The following is a 16,751-nucleotide window of genomic DNA, read 5'->3' on the forward strand; positions in this document are numbered from 1 at the left end:
TGGTACCACTTATTCAGATGCTCAACTGGTCTGAAAAGCCCAGCCAAAAAGACAAGACAACTTCAGGCTGAAATGTGTGGGACAGAGGGAACAGTGTTAGCCCAGGAAGGGGAACAGCTCAGGGGGGAAAAAAAAACATGAAGGCTATCTAGATCCTACTCCGAATGAAGAGTATTGAGAGCCGAGTCCCCTCAGAGATCTGGGCTGGGACAGGTCTTAGCATTTCCAAATGACTTGCACAGAGGGGCCAACACCCAGAATCTGTGTCAGCCCCCAGTTCCTTCTGGGCCTACCCTGCATTCTGAGGCCACCTATGAAAGGCCACCAGACCTTTCTCCTTTAATCTTCACAAAAAAACAACAAAGAAAGCAGAAGGAAACTGAGGCCCAAGCCATTCACAGTTAAGATGTGGCCGAGCCAGAACTCCAGCTCCCATGTGGGCCCAACCTGTGCTCTTAGTCCCGGCTCACATCACCTCCTCCCTACATGTTCACGCCAAAATATTACCCACTCAGGGTGTCTCCTTCTCTCCAAACACAACTTGCATCTTCACAACCCAGCTCATGTCCTTCCCTTTCTCTTCCCAGTGAAATCCTTCCTCATCCTGACTCCAATACTATAATTTCTTTTCTGGCCTTCTCTTTCACCCCCAGGTGGAATTAATCATTCCCTCCTGTTCACACAGGCTGCTGGACTTCTGTGGCATTCGCTGCATTTGCTGAGCCTAGCATGTGCTAGAACTGTGCTCAGCGCTTTACACACACTGTCAAATGCAACCGGCCACCAGCTCTGTCGGGAATATGTTACATGCCCCACTTCATAGCTCTGTCTACTCCAAAGCGTGTGTTTATTCTGTAAGCACCCGCAGCTGGCAGCAGCACCCTCAGGGGCCTCCATGCGCCGTGCCATCCAGTGGCCCTCCTGCCCTACACACGGCAGCTGCTAAAGCACCTGGGACAGAGTAGACACTAATGACCAACTGCATCTTACATGGTTCCTGTGAGGTCCCCAAAGTGTGCCACTTATAAATGATTATTCCAACAGCGATGCAAAATTTCAAATAGATAAAAATGACCATTAAAAGAGACCAAGGGAATAGGAGCAAACTACCACAAATAAGATTTCTAGGGCAAGGCTAATTTGAAAAACACTGATGATAATAGGTCAATTGGAAAGAAAGATGGGAATGAGTAAACTACTTGATCCAATTACCCTGCCCTCCCAGCCAGCTGATGGACACTGACCCTCAAGGATGCCATCGGATTCTCTCACGAACGTGAACGTGTAAGTTCATCTTGACACGTGGCCAGGACTGTCTCCATTGACAGACACATAGCAAAACCATAGCAGCAGGGACAGACAGCTTTGTTATCGCTGGGACCAGTCTCTGGAGGCCTAGTCATATTCTTGCCCTTAGAGTCTGTGAGTCATCCTCAGTCTTTATAATAAATGTCCTTTTTTTTCTTTTTGGCTTGAGTTGGTTTCTGCTACTCACCACCAGTGGTTCTTAGCAAGCACAGTTCTGCCCTCAGGGAGGGTTTGGGTTGTCACACTAACACCGGGAGGAACATTGCTGACCCCTTGTGGGTGGGGGCCAAGGGCTGGACAGTCTTCACAAGGAACTGTTCTCTGTTCCGAATAACTTTTGAAGGTACAAGACATTCCCATATGTGAAAATCCTTCAGGTTTTAATACTTTAATCCTTGAAGTTTTAATACTTCAATTTCAAAACTGTTTTTTTGTGTCTACAGACATAAAACCATTTTTGCATAACATTAACATCTACTGAATTTTCCAGAAATAAATTAAGGGACATCTGTCTTTTGTCTTGATCACATTTGTCAAATAAATCATGTCCTGATATACGGGGTATTAAGAGTCATCAATGCACATCCTTTGATGAGTCTGCATCTGTGGCTGTCACCACACCCATCTACACTTACGTGCAAGCAATTGATTACTTCATTCTCTTTTCTAACAAAGGTGTGCTCAAACATTTATACTGAGATATATACAATTACATAATAAAATCATTTCCTTTTGTTTCTACTTCATATTACAGGTAGGATACCTGATATAACTGTTTTGTAAAATTATGTATATAGAACGGTTATATTTGAATTTCACTTTGGGATAGTTCAGGGAGCACCACAAAATACTTGTTAATAAAAGGGGGCTCTGGTTCTGGTAGGAGAAGGACTCCTCTATTTTTATTTATTTGTTTTTTAAATATTTATTCATTTGGCTGCTCCAGGTCTTAGCTGCAGCATACAAGAGCTTCAGTTGTGGCCTGTGGGATAGAGTTCCCTGTTCAGGGACTGAACCCGGGCCCCCTGCATTGGGAGCACAGAGTCTTAGCCATGGACCACAAGGGAAATCCCAGGACTCCTGTTTTAAACTAATGCAGAGCTTGCACACGTGGAACTAATTAGCAAAAGCTTTTGACAAAACTCCTTGTTCAAGGCTAGTCCTCCAGAGCCTTCATCTTAACCCACTTGGTCACTTACTATCATTCTCCCCCATAATAATAGCTTTCAAAACATGGGGAAACCAGTGGGGTTTGATGGACCTTCTTTCCATCAAAGCTGAGGTCCTAAGATGCTGGTGGATCAAGAAACAGAATATGGCCTATAGGTCATCCTGATTCCTCCAGAAAGAGCAGTGACCACACAAAGGTCCTCTGAGGTCTCATACTGAAGACATAGGAAGCTGGAACCTCTCGGGGGCACCAGTTCTTTCTCATGCCAACTCACAGTTAACTCACCAACCTATGCCGACAGTGTACTGGCTGCACAGTCGTATGAGCAGGGCCGCAGAGGGAGAGACGGCTTTTGTGAGGAACACACTTGCAGGCTCCATGTGTGGTGGGGCTCTACCATATGCATGTCCCTCAGATCTGGGGCACTAAAACCTTTTAGCTGTTTTGTTCTAAGTATCTAAGAACATGGGACTGGTTACATACATCATGGCCTATCCATAGTGGAAGAATATGCAGCTATCAAAAATTATGTTGTTGATGAACACATATTGGTAGAGAAAGATTATCACAATACATTATTAAGTGAAAAAGTGGGCTACAAAATAGTGCTCAGGAAGATACAACCTGTGAGAATGAGTGTGAGTGTGTGTGTGTGTATACCCATGACTGCATACAGATATTAACACTGCTGCTGCTGCTGCTGCTAAGTCGCTTCAGTCGTGTCTGACTCTGTGCGACCCCATAGACGGCAGCCCACCAGGCTCCCCCGTCCCTGGGATTCTCCAGGCAAGAACACTGGAGTGGGTTGCCATTTCCTCCTCCAATGCATGAAAGTGAAAAGTGAAAGTGAAGTTGTTCAGTCGTATCCGACTCTTAGTGACCCCATGGACTACAAGGTACCAGGTTCCTCCATCCATGGGATTTTCCAGGCAAAAGTACTGGAGTGGGTGCCATTGCCTTCTCCGGATATTAACACTAATGGTTATTAATTCTTTGGTGAGATTATGAGTGCTTTAGATTCGTCTTCCTTTTGCCTAATTGTCATTCCTACTTTCTCTTCCATGAATATATATATTTTTAATAATAAGAGAAAAGGCTATTTTTAATATTTAGAGATCAGATGGGACTTCCCTGGTTGGAGCAGTGGATAGGAATCCACCTACCAAAGCAGGGGACATGGGTTTGACCCTTGTTTGATCAGGGAAGATCCCACATGCCTTAGATCAACTAAGCCTGTGCTCCACAACTGCTGAGCCCACACATGAGAAAAGTCACTGAAATGAGAAGCCAGTGCAGTGCAATGAAGAGTAGCCCCCACTTGTTGCAACTAGAGAAAGCCTGCACACAGCAGTGAAGACCCAGTGCAACCAAAAATAATAAATATATTTTTAAAAAGAAATGTTTAATGAGATACCTTGGTGGGCTCACAGCTGCTTCAGGTACTCGTGCTGACTCACCCCCACACCCACAGCGTCTCACCCGAGGCCCCGCTGCTCGCGTCCACCACACACGGGAGTGGGTGGAAGAGTAAGTGGAAGAATGGTCGATGTACTGACCTGTCTGCGTGAGCTCTCCCATCTCACACAGCTGGTGACTGGAGTAAAGAGGCAGCGAGTGCAAGGGGCTTTCAAAAGAGGCTCCAGGTCCTTTTGACATGTGATTCACAAAAGCCTCCAGTTTAGAGTGATACGGCTTCCTAAAGAAACAACACAGAGTTAGCGGTCAATGTGCTCTGAAAAAGTCCACAACGATTTCACCTGCAACAAGCAGTATCCCAAGTGAGCCTTGCCCTTTCTCACCTGCAATAATAGTACATTCCCAGCTCACGATTACTCGCCTGCTGACACCTACATATAAACCCCCGACTCCGTAAGGCCAGCCTGAGCCCCTGCCATCTCCGAGTGCCCATCTTCTCAAGCCCTGTGGGGGTTAGCGCTGACCTCATGCACTCTGTTCCCCAGCCCGCACTGCTCCTGTTTCCCTCTCCAGGAGGCCACTGACCTTACCAGGCAGCCAAGCCTAGGTTGGCAGTCATCCTCGATTTCTCCCTCCCCTGCCCTTGCCCATGTGCCCTCCTGGGCTGCTCTGCTCCTCTCTCCTATCCCTGCATCCCTGAGTAGGTTTTGGCTCCTTGGAAAGGAGCCCATTAGCCTACTTTGGCCCTGCCTGACTCTGAGGCCCAGGGCTCCCCAGTGCTGTTCTCTGGCCACACATAGCATCTGCCTTCTGTACCCCACACTTGTTCTTGTACCCTTCCAAGACTTTCCACATGCTGCCTCTTCCTCCTAGAAAAGGTCACCCAGCTTTCACTGGGGTAACCTTTAATCCTTAACTTACGTGACCTCTGGAAAAATCTCTTGTGAAGAAAATTAACTGATCAGGATAACCCATATCTCTACAGCTCACTATGCATTTTGCACATATGGTATCTCACTGCATGTGGGGTGAAAATGAAGAGTGGGAAAAAAACAGGTTATGTATGAGATCTTATGAAATTTATATTATTTATATTTCTGCCATGAAGTCACATGTGGTAAATCAAGATTTATCAGTCTAATCACAAATACACAATTTCTCTGAATAATGAAATGACCTATGAATATATACATACATTTTCTCTGAATAATGAAATGATCTATGAATATACACACCTTTCCCTTGAATAATGAAATGGCCTATGACTGTTTATACATTGTCCAGCTGAACAGAGGTGGACAGATAGAGTAGTTCCCAACTAAACTAAAGCAGCATGAAAATAAGCAAAGATAAATTGTTTAATGGCAGACCCCTGCTGTCTGAAAACCTAATTAACTTTGGCAATGCTTTTACAATGGCTGCCAGAATGGGTTTATTATCTTTTGAAAACATAAAGCTAAAAAAAAACCCCATTACAAAAATATGTTTTAGAGAATGCTAATCCTGACATACAGTATATAGTCTAATAAATCATCCTGTATTGCTACAAGACATTATGGCTTTCCATAAAAACAGAGGATGTTATTTTCCCTGAGGCTGAAACACATATATATTTGCAAACTGGGAAGTAAAATGTCCAGACTGATAATGAGGCTGCCGAAACGAATCCACATAAACAAAGGCTATCTATCAACAGGAGTCAGATATTCTGCTCCAGGCCATTATTTCAGGTTGGTGATGTCTGAGGATCCAAGAAAGCTTTGCTACCAATTTTAGAAATGAAATTTCCCCACTGAAAGTGTTTGCTGGGAGGTCCCAGGTTTTCAGGGAATCTGATTGCTTAATGATGCTTTAATATCTAACTGTATTCATGGAAACCTATTTTTGATATGGAAAAATGACAATTCATGAAAGAAAAACTTCACTTATGGATAATATAACAAAAGACTGAGTCTTTTAATCAGGAAGAGGACCAGGTAACCTGAGTCCTTGGGCCTGTCCTGGACCTGAATGATCAGGTCCTGAGGCAGGAGATATATGGGCCCCAGACTGAGCAGCTATAATCTGTCTCCTGAGGACAGATATTTCAAGGTAAAGATAAAGCAGGAGCAAGAGGAAGCGGAGTCCTGCTTGGATAAAAGATAAAGAGACCACATATTTCTCTTTCTTGAGTTCAGAGACCCCCAAACTATGCATGCAAAGAACGGATCCTTAGGAGAGGGGGTGCTAGACCATAATATGTTCTGTCAAATTCCCTGAGACCTCTGCACTGGAATCTATCCTGGCTAAAAGATGCACGTGCACACACGGGAGGGCCTTTAGCCAGACCAATTATGGACTTAAAGCCAGGCAAAGCAAGATGACCGGCCAGAGGAAACCCGGAGGAACTGCCTCCAAAAGCACAGGACTCTCTCTCTCTGAGCCAGCCCATGCTTCCTCTGCACATATATGCTCTCTTAATAAACATTTTAGTTATCTCACTACTTTTCATCTCTTTGCTGAATTCTTTCTTCAAAGCAGACAAGAACTAGGGAGCACAGCAGCCTAGGTTCAAACCCTGGTAGGGGAACTGAGATTCCTGCTTCAAGCCATCACAGCCGAGGCCATCCCACAGCCTCCCAAGATCAGTTCTTCCCACCTCATATACTGCTCCATACCTGGAGTGAGAGGGTCCCTAGCACACAGTAGATACCTCAAAAACACATGTAAATGAATTCAACTGGGAAGTGCCCCACACTTAGATGCTTCAAGAAAAGTCCAAGCTTTCTATAATCTGTAGCAATGAATATAGAAAGTTCCCATGGTTTATTAAAATATCCAGATTTCGATGGAAATATTAAAAATAAAGGTAGTTGTAAGTGAGCCTTACTTATATGACAGACTCTCTTTGGTCAAATTTTAGTCTTCTCTGAACCCTCTTCCCAACCAGGCCTTGATCTTTGGATTTATACCTGTCTTTGCATTGCCCATTTGTAGCAAAAATCCTGCTAAAGTCAGTTTAGCCAGAATCTCACACTCTTTTTTTTGCTGTGCTGGGTCTTTGTTGCTATGCAGGCTTTTCTCTAGTTACAGTGTGAGGGCTTCTCTTTAAGGTGACTTCTCTTGTTGCAGAGCACAGGCTCCAGATACACAGGCTCAGTAGTTGTGGTGCATGGGCTTAGTTGCCCTGAGGCATGTGGGATCTTAGTTCCCTGATCAGGGATCAAACCCATGTCTCCTGTATCAGCAGGCAGATTATTTACCAGTGGACCACTAGGGAAGCCCAGAATCTCCCACTCTTGGTATCTGATCACCCTTGATACCTGATCAAATTCCTCAACCCCAGTGGTATCTGATCACCCGGGTCTGCTTTCATCAGGAATCCTGTGGAGTCAGTTAACTGGGACCCCTTCACCCTGATGTGTCCTCACAGTAACTCTCCCTCCATTGACCCCCCCACCCTGCTCCTTGGCTAAAAAGCCCCCCTTGTCTATGCTGTATCTGGAACTGAGCTCAGTTCTATCCCTATTGTATTAACTCCTCAATAAGATCTGTTTTTAATGCTTTATCTGCTCTTCAGCTCTGGTTTTTCTTTAACAGTTAGATACTAAAAACCATTCTCTGCTTCTTGGGAACTTGGTTAGATCCCATTTTTGAGACCCTAGCGGTAAGTAGAGTCACATGACTAAGTATTTGCCAGTGGAATGGAAGGATGTATGCCAATCTGTGTTTAGGCTTTCAGATCATGGGTGTGCCCCCTTCACTCTCTCTTCCTTCCCTCTGGCCATGATTCAGGCACTCCTGCAACCCAGGTTCAGTCAAGTACACATCCCTAGGGCATGGCAGGAGCAACAACCTGGAAGGAACCTGGGGCCCTGGATGATCAAGTAAAATTATACAACCTAGAATACTCATCTCAGACCTTCATGCAAGAGATAAACTTCTGTTATTTAAGGCAAGGCATTCCTGGCTCCCCTTTTTATTTTTTACAGTAAGTCCCCTACATACGAATGAGTTCTAGTCTGATAGCACATTCATAAGCCCAACAGTTAGCCTAAGAAGTCAACTAACACAATCAGCTATAGAGTAGTGTACTGTAATAGGTTCTAATACTTTTCACACAAATAATACATAAAAACAAATGCAAAAAATAAACACTTTTAATCTTACCATACAGTACCTTGAAAAGTAAGATAAGTACCAGCTAAGTCACCACAGCTTTTATACTTGATTCCAGACATCCTGGGCTTGAAATAAAGCTACTGAACTACTGTGCTCTATATAGTAAAGTACACAAAAGCACAACTTGTATAGGTTGCACACACATGACAATGTACGGCAGACATGTGAACGAACTTACACGACTGGACATGCGAACACATGTTCACGTCTTCAAAAATTCAAAACTTAAAGGTTCATATGTAGAGGGCTGCCTGTATTTTTATTTTTTGGCCATGCTACACAGCTTGCAGGACCTTAGTTATCTGACCAGGGACCGAACCTGGGCCCATGGCAGTGAAAGCACTGAGTCCTAACCACTGGCCCATCGGAGAATTCTCCTTGGTTCTCCTTATTATAACAGCATGCACAGAAACGACTGTATCTGTGCTGAGGAATTTTTCTTCAGGAAATACCCATGTTATTGTATTCTCATTGGAAATCTACTTTCACTCTGAAAACAGAAAGAGCCTGCAGTGCTACCATCTTAAGCCTTCAAACTATTTGCTTCAGAGTTCTTATTTACATTTTATATACATTTTCACGCCTATTTATTACACAAAGCTCTAGACAGAAGCCCTAAGGCTAATCCACACATATATAAGAAAATGTATTGTGCTTTAGCCATCATTTGAGCAATTATTGAGTTCTGCACAGACTAGTTAGACAAGCAGAGAGACGTATAAGACCAGTGACACTGTTTATTCAAAAAAGCAATTCAAAAAAGCTTGCATGGCTGGAAACCAGATCAAGTTCATGCCACAGATTTTTACAGTTTATGCCAATTAAAGAATTTATTATTTTATATTATTAATAAAGTAAAATAAACTTAATATACTTTTCTCAGTCTTTGGTTTTCTGGGCCTTTTTGCTCTACTTGATGTGATTACCCTCCCCACTCCCCCTTCCTGAAACTCTCCTTCCTCAGCTCTTATAACATCACTCTCTTACCTTCTTCCTGTTTGCAACTTCTCTATCTCCTTCAGGGACCCTTCTTTCTCTCTGTGCTATAATTGGCTGGTGCTCTCAGGGCTCTGTTTTCGGCCCATTCCTCACCCCACAGGCTCTGTGTGTGATACCATTCAAGCCCACAGCTTCAGCTACTGTCTACATGCTAACCTCTCAAATCGACCTCCACCTCCCTGCGGGACAATGTTCCTGAGCCCCACAACTACTCATGAAGAGGCAGCTTCCACTATAAAGACTCTGAGAGTCACGGGAGGTGTCCTTGTAAAGGGAAACATCGGGGTGTCTGGCCCCTGCTGTTTCAGCTCAGTGCACCCCCACCTGTCAGCCCAGAAGTCTCCTTCACCAGATGGGAGTAAAGGGCGCACTTCAGAATGCTCTGCCTCAGAGGAGGCTATACAATTAATAATTCATGAAGATGAACTGGCACCTGGGAACGCAGCAGGCCCAGCAGGTGACCCAGATCCACAGTCCCAGGGGACGAAGAGTCCCAGAGTGGGTCCCCTTTGCTGGAACACCTCCTCACTCTTACGCTAAATGTGTGTTTATAATGACAAGTCAACATTTATTGTTATAAAAGATGGAATTCATTAAATGCCATTAATTAATTAAACATGTATATTCTACCCACTTTCTAGAAAAGATTGAAAGTAGCTCCTAAAAATACAGAATGTGGACTAAAAGAGACCTTCCCTGATGGCTCAGTGGGTAAAGAGCCTGCCTGCAATGTTTGAGACACAAGAGAGAGATGCAGGTTCAATCCCTGGGTCAGGAAGATCCCCTGGAGAAGGAAACAGCAACCCACTCCAGTATTCTTGCCTGGAAAACCCCACGGACAGAGGAGCCTGGTGGGCAACAGTCCACAGGGTCACCCAGAGTTGGACACGACTGAGTGACTAAGCATACACACAGCACACATTCTATCCACTCTCTAGAAAAGACTGAAAGTAGCTCCTAAAAATACAGAATGTGGACTAAAGTAGCAGAACTAGGCCAAAAAGTCAAGACCAAAGGAAATGACGCAGAGGTGGCTGGGGCAGCTGGCTCCTGGAAACTGCGCTGCTCAGGTGGCAACTGCAGAAGTGGCCTCGTCACGGGTCCTGCCATCCCCGTGGCAGAACGAGGGGCCCTGGGGCCTGACCTGGCCTTGTGACCACAGCCACTCGGAGAGGAGAAAAGGCCAGGCCTGAGAGACTCCAGGCTGCTGCAGTGAATGAAACACCATTGCTCAAATTCTCAGCGGGGACCAGGTTCTGCGCTTTTCTGCATCACCACAGTTAGACCTCACCAGGATTTCACAGCCGAGGCTCAAATCTACTACGATAGACACATGAGAGGCAATGATGACCAGTGATTCTTATTGGGCTCCTGAATTCATTCTGCAACCAATCCAGTCCAACAACCAGGCTTGGGCTGGGCACCAGTGATATAGAATGAGTAAGGCCCAATGCCCTGCAGAGCCAAGTGGTGTGGGAGGGCAGAAACAAGGATGCTGGGAGGAAAGCCTGATGGTAGGGAGGAGGCTAGCCTGCTGCCCAGTGGCCCTGCCAAGTGGGCTCCTTCCCTGGGAATAGCCAGACGGCCCCCAGAGCCCTCAGGGTGCCCAGGGGCCTTCCAGCATCAGCTGATTGACCTGGGTGCTGACCCATTGTCCCACCCGAGAATCTGAAGCCCAGCCCGAGAAAGGTGAGCAGAAGCTAAGAGCTGCCCACTCGACCAGGATACCTCCCACAAAGCCTGTGAGGCTGATCTGGGTCCAGCCAGCTCAGAGGCCCACTAGTCCATCTGTCCCTGGGTTGTTCAAAGTCCTGTACAATGACAAGACTGAGTCAGCTGTTAACACACTGAACCTCTGCTGTGCCGAAGGAGAGAAGCCACTTCCTCTAGCCGCCTTCCCATCACCCTGGATGCTCCAGCCCAGTAACTAAAGGGTGAACATCCAGCACAGCAAGTGGCCTCTATCCCTGCCCTAAACGTAAGGCTAGTTAAGGTCTGGTCATTAAATATTTTGTTCTGAGGCCCTTCCTGTACATCCCTCTTTTCAGGTTGAGTGAGACAGTGGTGGTGCCTGATACAAGCAGAGAAGACCCCCTAATGCAGTGGGAGAGGTTTCCTGGAAGGGTGCCATCTCAGAGGGTCTTGGAGGAGCTATAGGAGGGGACCAGCAAGCCAAACCACAGATGCAAAGGCCTGAAGGGTGAAGAGCCGGCAGGCAGTGGTGGGCAGAGGCAGAGGGTCCCAGCAGAAAGGCTCCACAGAGGGCTAGAGATGAGGAAGAAAGCCAATGACTGCACAAGGGCTGGACTCCACCCAGGAGGTTTTCCAGGCTGTGGGACATGAGGACATGCATCCATGCTTGTTGAACATAGAAAAGAAGACACAAATTCCTAGGCTTCGAGCTTTGTGACCTCCAGCAGGAAATGAAAGTCTAGGGTCATGTGGTATTTCATGATGTTTTTACATAAAATGATTCACTTCATCTTTCCTGTGATATCAGACAATAAGAAGGCTGAGATGCAAAGGGTTAGCCTGGAACTCCTGGGTTCACACTGCAGTCCACTGTGAATGGACAGCCCTGGCTGCTGGGAGGCAATGGTTCCACCAGGCTGGTACCCATCCAGCATTCCATCACCATAACATCTTCCCCACGGAGTACTTCCCCGTCTCCTCCCTTCATTCAGTAAACTCTGCCTGGGAGATAGTGAGATCCCAACACACCTGCTGAGGCCTGGCCCATTGCTTTACTGCTAACTGTGCCTCTCACTTTAGAGCCATGCCATTTCCACAGGCACACTTCTACTCTCTTTTCAAGTATTTTTCATCCTAAAGGCTGTCATCCAACAGCAGGTTGTCTCTCCTGTGAAGAATGAAAAGCCTGACGTAATGCTTTCCCTGTAAATGACTTTGCAGCTGGTGATAGTCAGCCTTCTCATCCCATTTACTCCTCACCCCAACTCTGCATGGTCAGCAGCATAATCCCCATTTCAGAAACAGAATGCTGAGACCCAGAGAGAGTAAGGGACATACCTGCAGCCCTGAGTGGAACAGCCACTCCAGGGGCTGAGGACTCCTGGCCCAGTGCTCACTGCACCATGTCTCAACTGTTTCTTAAACTAAACAACAGCAGGAAGGGAGACTGTAGATAGCAGACTGGCCAGGGCTCAAATCTCAGTTTATCTGCTGTGTGGCCTCAGACAGGTGTTCTCACCTCTCTGGGCCTCTGTCCTCTCAACTGTGAGATGGGATTACCCTGCAGGATCGTGCTGAAGATCCAAATCCTGGCAAACTACTCACTGGATGTACGCAGGCCACTCCCCACCCTGTCATCCTGTTTTGAATAGTTTTCCAGTCACTCTTTTGATCTGAAAAGAGATTCTTTTCAATGACTTTTAAGAAAAGTGCGATTTACCTGTTAGCCACCAGAGTGCAGTCAATTTCCGGGCGCTTCGTTTTGGGAATGGCGTACAGTGGGTACCTGTCCCCGTGTCGAATGAACACGTGCACAGAGACCAGCTTAAAATGATGTGGAGCATGGCCTGCGTGAGAAAAGCACGTTGCCTGGTTGTCACTCAGCAACAGTCTATCCTTTCAGCTCGCAGAGGCCGGGAGGGGTGACCATGGTGGAAGGGTGCCATGCTGGGTTGGAGCGAGGGGGGCCCTCTGACTCCCTCACAAGGAAGGGCAGAGGAATGTAAGAAGGCTGCTTATGCTCCAGAGTCCCAGCACTCACAGGGAGGCTTTGGGGTGTGGCTGGGGGGCTGAGATCAGTGAAGTAGGGGCAAGACTGCTCAGGTAGCCTCACTCACATCCACAGACTAGGGGGAGGCCCATGGAAGTACCGGAAACCATGACTTCTGTTTTAAGTCTTTCTCTTATGAAACAAGACTGGGCAAAAAGAGATAAATACTCAACATCTTCTTTGATATACTTTCAGAAAAGCAGAAGTCAACAGAGAAATCATATTTTCCTACATCTTTAATGTCAGACAACATCAGGGTATGATTTGGGAGTTCTAAGCCCTGAGAGAGCCCACCTGGAAAAGGGTTGAGCCGAGGGTGACCCCCTAGAACCCTTCAAGGCCACCTTTCTGCTCATTCTCACAGAAAATCAGGATGACGGCCAACAACTGTGGAGGCCTTCTTATGTGCCTCATGCTGCTCAAAGCAGTTACTCACTCGTCCCAGCAGCCCTGTCTGTGAGGAGGGATGACTTGTTATGCCCATTTTACAGATGAGGAAACTAAGACCTGGGAACTCATTCAAGGGCACAGCCCAGTGGCGACTGTAGGATTGGAGCCCCGGCTGTCTAGCTCCTTAGATGCTGTGTGAAGATGCTACCATGTCAGGCTGCCCAGCCGGCCTACCTTCCATGCTGCGCTCAGCCACACCTGGAATGTTGCAGTACAAAAGGGCTTCATATACCGGGTCCATCACGGGGGGCTCTGTTGCTGGGTCAGGCATGATTCTCTTTCGATTCTTGCTGGTCACTCCATTCTTGGTTGCCAACACTGGGATCAGGTGGACTGCAGGGAAAGCAAAGTAGGTCAGGAAACATGTGATCATGGAGGGCACATGCCAGCTAGAGGACCCCAGAGGGCAGCTAGATTTTCACCGGAATTCACCTCTCTCTCAGAATTAGGCTGGACTTCAATGCATCAATAGCAAAATGTCAGCTTCCCATTCAAGCACTCTTTAAAAAAATTTTTTTTAATTATTTTTTAATTGAAGGAAAACTCCTTGACAATGTTGTGCCATTTTCTGCCATACAACAACACAAATCAGGCATAATTATATATGTGTGCTGTGCTCAGTCATTTCAGTCATGTCCAACTCTTTGCAACCTAGGGATTGTAGCCCACCAGGCTTCTCTGTCCATGGGATTCTCCAGGCAAGAATACTGGAGGGGGTTGCTGTGCCCTCCTCCAGGGGATCTTCCTGACCTAGGAATTGAACCCATATCTCCGGTGTCTCCTGCACTGCAGGCAGATTCTTTACCCACTGAGCCACCTGGGAAGCCCATAATTATATATAAATATCTTTTAAAAATACTTATTTATTTGGCTGTATTGGGTCTTAGTTGTAGCACATGGGATCTGCATAGCAGTGTGCAGACTCTCTAGTTTTGGCACACAGGCTTAGTTGCTCTGTGGCATATGAGATCTTAGTTCCCTGACCAGGGATCAAACCCATGTCTCCTGCACTGGAAGATGGATTCTTAACCACTGGACTACCAGGGAAGCCTTGAGTCCCCTCCAAGCCCTGCCTCTTTCTCAACACCCTCCCCCTCCCCTTGTCAATAATTACCTATGTGACACCAGGTGGGCCACCCAGAGAGAGGGGGCCTCACCCACAGTGGTGAAGGAAGAACTTACTAACTTCATGCAATCTGATTACTTCCTTCTGAACCCCCTTTGAATTCTGGTAAATACTAAGGCGGAAAGCCATTATCTACTAGTGCCTATGAAGTGCTAGACATGTGTCTGTCATATCTCATTTAATACCATCTGCCTTGCACTCTGGGGCCCCCTCAGCCCAAGCATGGGTATCTGCTTATTAATTCTCAAGAGACTATTTTACAGTGAAGAGAGCCACAGACCCAAGGCAAGGCTGAGGCAACTGCCCAAGGTGTATGTGCTGGAGAGAAGACATCTCACTCTCACCCATCTGTCCCCAGGCCAGGTTCTCCCCCACCCCCATCTGCTGGATGTCATGGATGGACACAGCAGTCTGTTACGCTTGTCCAGACAGCACCCCTCTTTCTGTTGGGGAACCCCTCCTTCCCTGCCATGTGGTTCAGCTGAACTGCCAATCACAATGTCAAGTACAATACAGACAAGAGGAGGGGAGTCCTTTTCTCCTGGACACTGATATCTAAGAACGGAAACCCAGGGCTGCCCCAGTCATTTGTCCCTCCATGGACAGCCTCTGCCTGCAGTGGCCAGAGCAATAAATGAGGAGAATTATCAGAGAGAAAGAGGAAGGAAGATCTGAGGACATCCATCCTCTGGGCCCTGGGTCCAGATGTGGCTGAAGTGCCTATTCGATGTCCCAGTTCTGTAAGCCAAGAAAGTCTGCTTATTACTTAAGCTAGTCTCATGTGGGCTTCTGTTCCTTTCAACCAAATGAGTCCTGGTTCACACATTTTATCAATTATTTACAAGCAGCTGTAAGTCCATCTCCTAGGTTAGTAGTACTCAATCTTTCAAAGAGTTCCCAATTTGGAACTGCTGCTGCTGCTAAGTTGCTTTAGTCGTGTCTGACTCTGTGTGACCCCATAGACGGCAGCCCACCAGGCTCCCCCGTCCCTGGGATTCTCCAGGCAAGAACACTGGAGTGGGTTGCCATTTCCTTTTCCAATGCATGAAAGTGAAAAGTGAAAGTGAAGTCGCTCAGTCGTGTCCAATTCGTAGCAACCCCATGGACTGCAGTCTTCCAGGCTCCTCCGTCCATGGGATTTTCCAGGCAAGAGTACTGGAGTAGGGTGCCATTGCCTTCTCCGAATTTGGAACTACCTATAATAATAATCGCTGTATTTTTAGAATCACCAACTGAGGAAATAGGTGAAAATAGGTGTGCCCATGAATCATTAAGAGGAGATGAAGAAGAGGTAGCAAGAATACACAGAAGAACTGTACAAAAAAATGTTCTTAATGACCCAGATAACCTCTCTGGCACTCACCTACAGCTAGACATCCTGGAGTGTGAAGTCAAATGAGCCTTAGGAACCATGACTACAAACAAAGCTAGTAGAGGTGATGGAATTCCAGTTGAACTATTTCAAATCCTAAAAGATGATGCTGTTAAAGTGCTTGATTGAAGATGTCAACAAATCAGTAGTGGCCACAGGACTGGAAAAGGTCAGTTTTCATTCCAATCCCAAAGAAAAGCAATGCCCAAAAATGTTCAAATTACCATACAATTGCACACATTGCACATGCTAGCAAGATTATGCTCAAAATCCTTCAAGCTAGGCTTCAAACAGTATGTGAACAGAGAACTTCCAGATGTAAAAGTTGAAATCAGAAAAGTCAGAAGAACCAGAGATCAAATTGCCAACATCCATTGGATCATAGAAAAAGCAAGGGAATTCCAAAAAAATCTACTTCAGCTTCACTGACTACACTAAAGCCTTTGACTGTGTGTATCACCACAAACTGTGGAAAATTCTTAAAAAGATGGAAATATCTGACCACCTTACCTGCCTCCTGAGAAATGTGTATGCAGGTCAAGAAGCAACAGTTAGTACTGGACATGGAACAACAGACTGGTTCCAAATAGGAAAAGGAGTACATCGAGGCTGTATATTGTCACCCTGTTTATTTAACTTATATGCAGAGTACATCATGAGAAATGCTGGACTGGAAGAAACACAAGCTGGAATCAAGATTGCTGGGAGAAATATCAATAACCTCAGATATGCAGATGACACCACCCTTATGGCAGAAAGTGAAGAGGAACTCAAAAGCCTCTTGATGAAAGTGAAAGTGGAGAGTGAAAACGTTGGCTTAAAGCTCAACATTCAGAAAATGAAGATCATGGCATCCGGTCCCATCACTTCATGGGAAATAGATGGGGAAACAGTGGAAACAGTGTCAGACTTTATTTTTCTGGGCTCCAAAATCACTACAGATGGTGACTGCAGCCATGAAATTAAAAGATGCTTACTCCTTGGAAGGAAAGTTATGACCAACCTA

General features: G+C 46.1%; 1 protein-coding gene across 8 annotated transcripts in view; it reads right to left on the reverse strand.

Moving 5' to 3' along the window:
- The window catches only part of PXYLP1 (2-phosphoxylose phosphatase 1), an 86,020-nt gene that overhangs the window by 3,404 nt on the left and 65,865 nt on the right, over positions 1–16,751 (reverse strand). For all 8 annotated transcript variants that reach the window (XM_025290858.2, XM_045166366.1, XM_044946524.1 and 5 more), the window contains 3 exons: positions 13,422–13,580; positions 12,468–12,594; positions 4,036–4,175 (listed from right to left, as the gene is read on the reverse strand). In XM_025290858.2, the coding sequence (XP_025146643.1) occupies positions 4,036–4,175; positions 12,468–12,594; positions 13,422–13,580 (426 nt within the window). The remainder of the gene's footprint in view (positions 1–4,035; positions 4,176–12,467; positions 12,595–13,421; positions 13,581–16,751) is intronic.

This window comes from Bubalus bubalis, chromosome 1, assembly GCF_019923935.1.
Source record: "Bubalus bubalis isolate 160015118507 breed Murrah chromosome 1, NDDB_SH_1, whole genome shotgun sequence".
NCBI classification, from domain to species: Eukaryota; Metazoa; Chordata; class Mammalia; order Artiodactyla; family Bovidae; genus Bubalus; species Bubalus bubalis.